At 35.9% G+C, this 3,091-nt stretch overlaps 1 protein-coding gene across 3 annotated transcripts in view; it reads right to left on the bottom strand.

Moving 5' to 3' along the window:
* Positions 1,022-3,091, bottom strand: part of LOC109832938 (chlorophyll(ide) b reductase NOL, chloroplastic) — a 28,675-nt gene continuing 26,605 nt past the window's right edge. The window contains exons 12-15 of one of the 3 annotated variants that reach the window (XM_020400433.1): positions 1,882-1,992; positions 1,729-1,793; positions 1,395-1,594; positions 1,022-1,065 (exon numbers count right to left, since the gene is read on the bottom strand). In XM_020400433.1, the coding sequence (XP_020256022.1) occupies positions 1,746-1,793; positions 1,882-1,992 (159 nt within the window). In that variant the 3' untranslated portion in view covers positions 1,022-1,065; positions 1,395-1,594; positions 1,729-1,745. The remainder of the gene's footprint in view (positions 1,066-1,394; positions 1,595-1,728; positions 1,794-1,881; positions 1,993-3,091) is intronic. The other 2 variants (XM_020400434.1, XM_020400432.1) reach the window with 2 other exon arrangements.

The following is a 3,091-nucleotide window of genomic DNA, read 5'->3' as shown; positions in this document are numbered from 1 at the left end:
TTCCTTCTTTGTTTAGAGTAAATGTTCCGCAAAAGATACTATTATTTTATGAGTATCAACATTTGAATGATTTATATGAATTAGTAAAAAATCATTTATATGAGTAATATGTCCACACAATCTTTGGTTGAAAGACAAAGGCAAAACATGCAAATTGATTTGATAATGACGGATTCTTTGTCTTCCTTGAAAAAACAAAATAAAATAAAAACTTGTATTCCACGCACCACATTTTTTTTGTGTGGAAAATAACCATCTCCAATCCTTTTCTCCTGCTCAGATGCAACAAAACGTATTCAGTTCCCTTCACATGCTAAACAACTCAAGTACAAACCTTTTTCTATTGAGACTTGTATCATTAAATAAATGAATATATGTCGAACTATTTAGTTGAGAAGTGAAGAATCCCTACTTAATTGTGGAGTCTTTTTTTTTGTTGGGGCTTAAATGGCAAGCGTCGTCTTAGGAAGAAAAAGAGGAAGAAAATGTGGTAAGCATTGAGTAGGTATTAACTTAACCTTCAAAGTTTGGTGGGTAGTTATAATGGATACAACTTCTGTTTCATTCTTGAGATGAAGCCAAATGTGCAAATGGACGAAGAGTGTTTATTAACCAAGCGTGTTTGTTGGTGAAAATCCAGCATTATGAATTATTTTATTCTGTTGCTATGATTATTTACACGTGAAGATATAAAATAAGATACGCTTACTGTCCCTCTGAAGAGTGTTACTAGGCTCTTTTAACTAGACATACTGTTCTGAATATTTTATCTTTTTCTTTTTTTTTTAAACTTAGATCATAAGCTTCGTGGCAAAGTGTGGCGTAGCTCACATGGTCACCAGCAATCGTTACAAGTCAATGGATTGAGGGGGGCAGGATAGAAATATAAGAAGGAAAATGGTGAAGTAACTACAATATAATCATGGAAAATTGAAGAATTTTCAAATAACGGAGGAGAATATCATAGCCATAGGTATATAAGCACGATGATATATATGAATATACTGATTCCTGGTTCTTTTGTTCATAGGCAGTGAAGGCTTCCATTTTGCACCAAGATTTCACCTGAAAATTCAACCCAAGAACCAAATTCAAGTCGAGTTTTGAGAACAAGTGGCAATACTATATATCAGGATCCCATATAAACCTCATTAATCAATTTGTGTAGTACTGAGATGCTTTCTGTATTTAAGAATTAAAAAAATGCATATGGAACCCTATGTTCTCAACCAATCATTATTTTCTAGTAAACGCAAATCTGAATACTGTAACTGTTCTTCAAAAAATAATTTGGTGTCAACCTCAATATTATTGTTTATGAAATTATTTTACCAGTAGTTGCTCAACCAAAAGAAAAAAAAGGAAAAAAAGAAGAGGCATTATTATTAATTTACCAGTGCGGCCCTAACATGAGAAGAATGAAAAAGCCTTTGCAGACACAAAAGCTTTTCCCATACCTGCAGATGAGTTTCACAAAGAAAGGAGGATTAAAAATAGAGTTGATTTTGCATTTGGACCCACACAGTTCATGGAACTTGTGCTGAACCACAACGCACTCTTCATTGCAGAAAGAACGTTGTTCTTTCCTAATCCCCTATGAAAATTGAAAATGCATAAATAAATGAATAAGAAAGAAAAAAATATTCAACAATTAAGAACTAACCACATGTTAAAGTAGAAGGAATAACTTCCATTGTGGAAGAAAAAATTTTAAGAATAAAAACTCACGAAAGCGAATAAGCCATTCAATCTTCAATAACGTATCTATTCCTCCTTGCACCAAAAGCAATTCTCTGTACAAGAAAATGAGAAGATAATAGTTAACATAAGCTCAGCATATTCACTAAAGGGAAAAAAAACATATCAGTTTTGGATATTAACTGAAAAAATCTGGGAGTACGCCTTAAGGCCTGTTAAGAATTTTATGTAGGTTGGCTTCATGGACTGACTGCTAGGGACCGATCTGATAGAGGGAACAAGGTATTCTGCAACCTGTTGGTAGTAAAAACAACAACAGCAACAAATTTAGAGAAGCAACACCCTTTAGTTACAAATTGGGCTTGGATTGCTCATTGAGTCAATTGTATGCTGATCATAATCATACTTCCTTTAAATAGAAAATTTCAAATGAAAACCACAAAAGAGAAACATTAAAGAGCAAAATGCTCAGTTCCAATATTTTTCATTCCGTAAATTATGCTTTTGACATACATTTTTTTCTTCTACAAAATGGTTATACTTTGAAACAAACTCATTGGGTACCTAACTCAAATTGCAGTCCTTTCGTGTGAGGATTTGGACCATAACCAACTACATCAGAACACTAAACAGGCACATAAATCTGGAATCCTAGATACGAACACAAGTCTACAATCATAACACTTATTTTTCTCAAAAAAAAAAAAAAAAATCATAACACTTATCTTACCAGTCACCACTTATTATAGCAATTAACATGTCAGTGTTCGCGTGGAAAACTGTATCTTTCTTCATTAATGAGATAATTGTCATCTTGGATTACAAAGATCCGGTCTTTTATAGATCCGGTTACAACTAAATCAAAGAAAGAAGAAAAAAAGTAAAAATTACAACTTTCCTCTTGTGAACAAATCGCGAGCTCCTGTTTTGCGGCCGCTCGCTTGTGTGGGTTCTTTGCCTGCGCCGGGGTTGTTTGCCGTGGACCACCGCGCGATCTAGATCCGGTCGGATCTACACGATTATGCGGGTATTATTCCACGAAGGGAATAATAGCCGGGAGGGATTAATCCACCAAGGGAATAATCGCTCGGATCTCGAGATCTAAGACCAAGCTTAGATCTGGAGTGTGATCTCGTGTAGATCTCAGATCTGTTCTTTCTTCCTCTCGAGATCCTGCCTTTTCTGACGTGGATGGTCGCCGAGGATCAGATCTGAATGGTGCAAGTCTTCTGGTCTTCAAGCTCCGAGTTCACTCTTCAATCCGGCAGAGTTTCGGCTCTTGAAAGTTCGACCTCCGAAAATGAACATCTCTAGGCCTATTTATAGGCTCTCAGGACAGTGGCTGCAAAAAGGGAATTGTCGGCCACCTCGGGCCACTGTCGGCCACCTCGGG

The sequence above is a fragment of the Asparagus officinalis genome, chromosome 3 (genome assembly GCF_001876935.1).
Source record: "Asparagus officinalis chromosome 3, Aspof.V1, whole genome shotgun sequence".
Taxonomy (NCBI): Eukaryota; Viridiplantae; Streptophyta; class Magnoliopsida; order Asparagales; family Asparagaceae; genus Asparagus; species Asparagus officinalis.
This window is presented reverse-complemented; position numbering and strand designations above follow the sequence as displayed.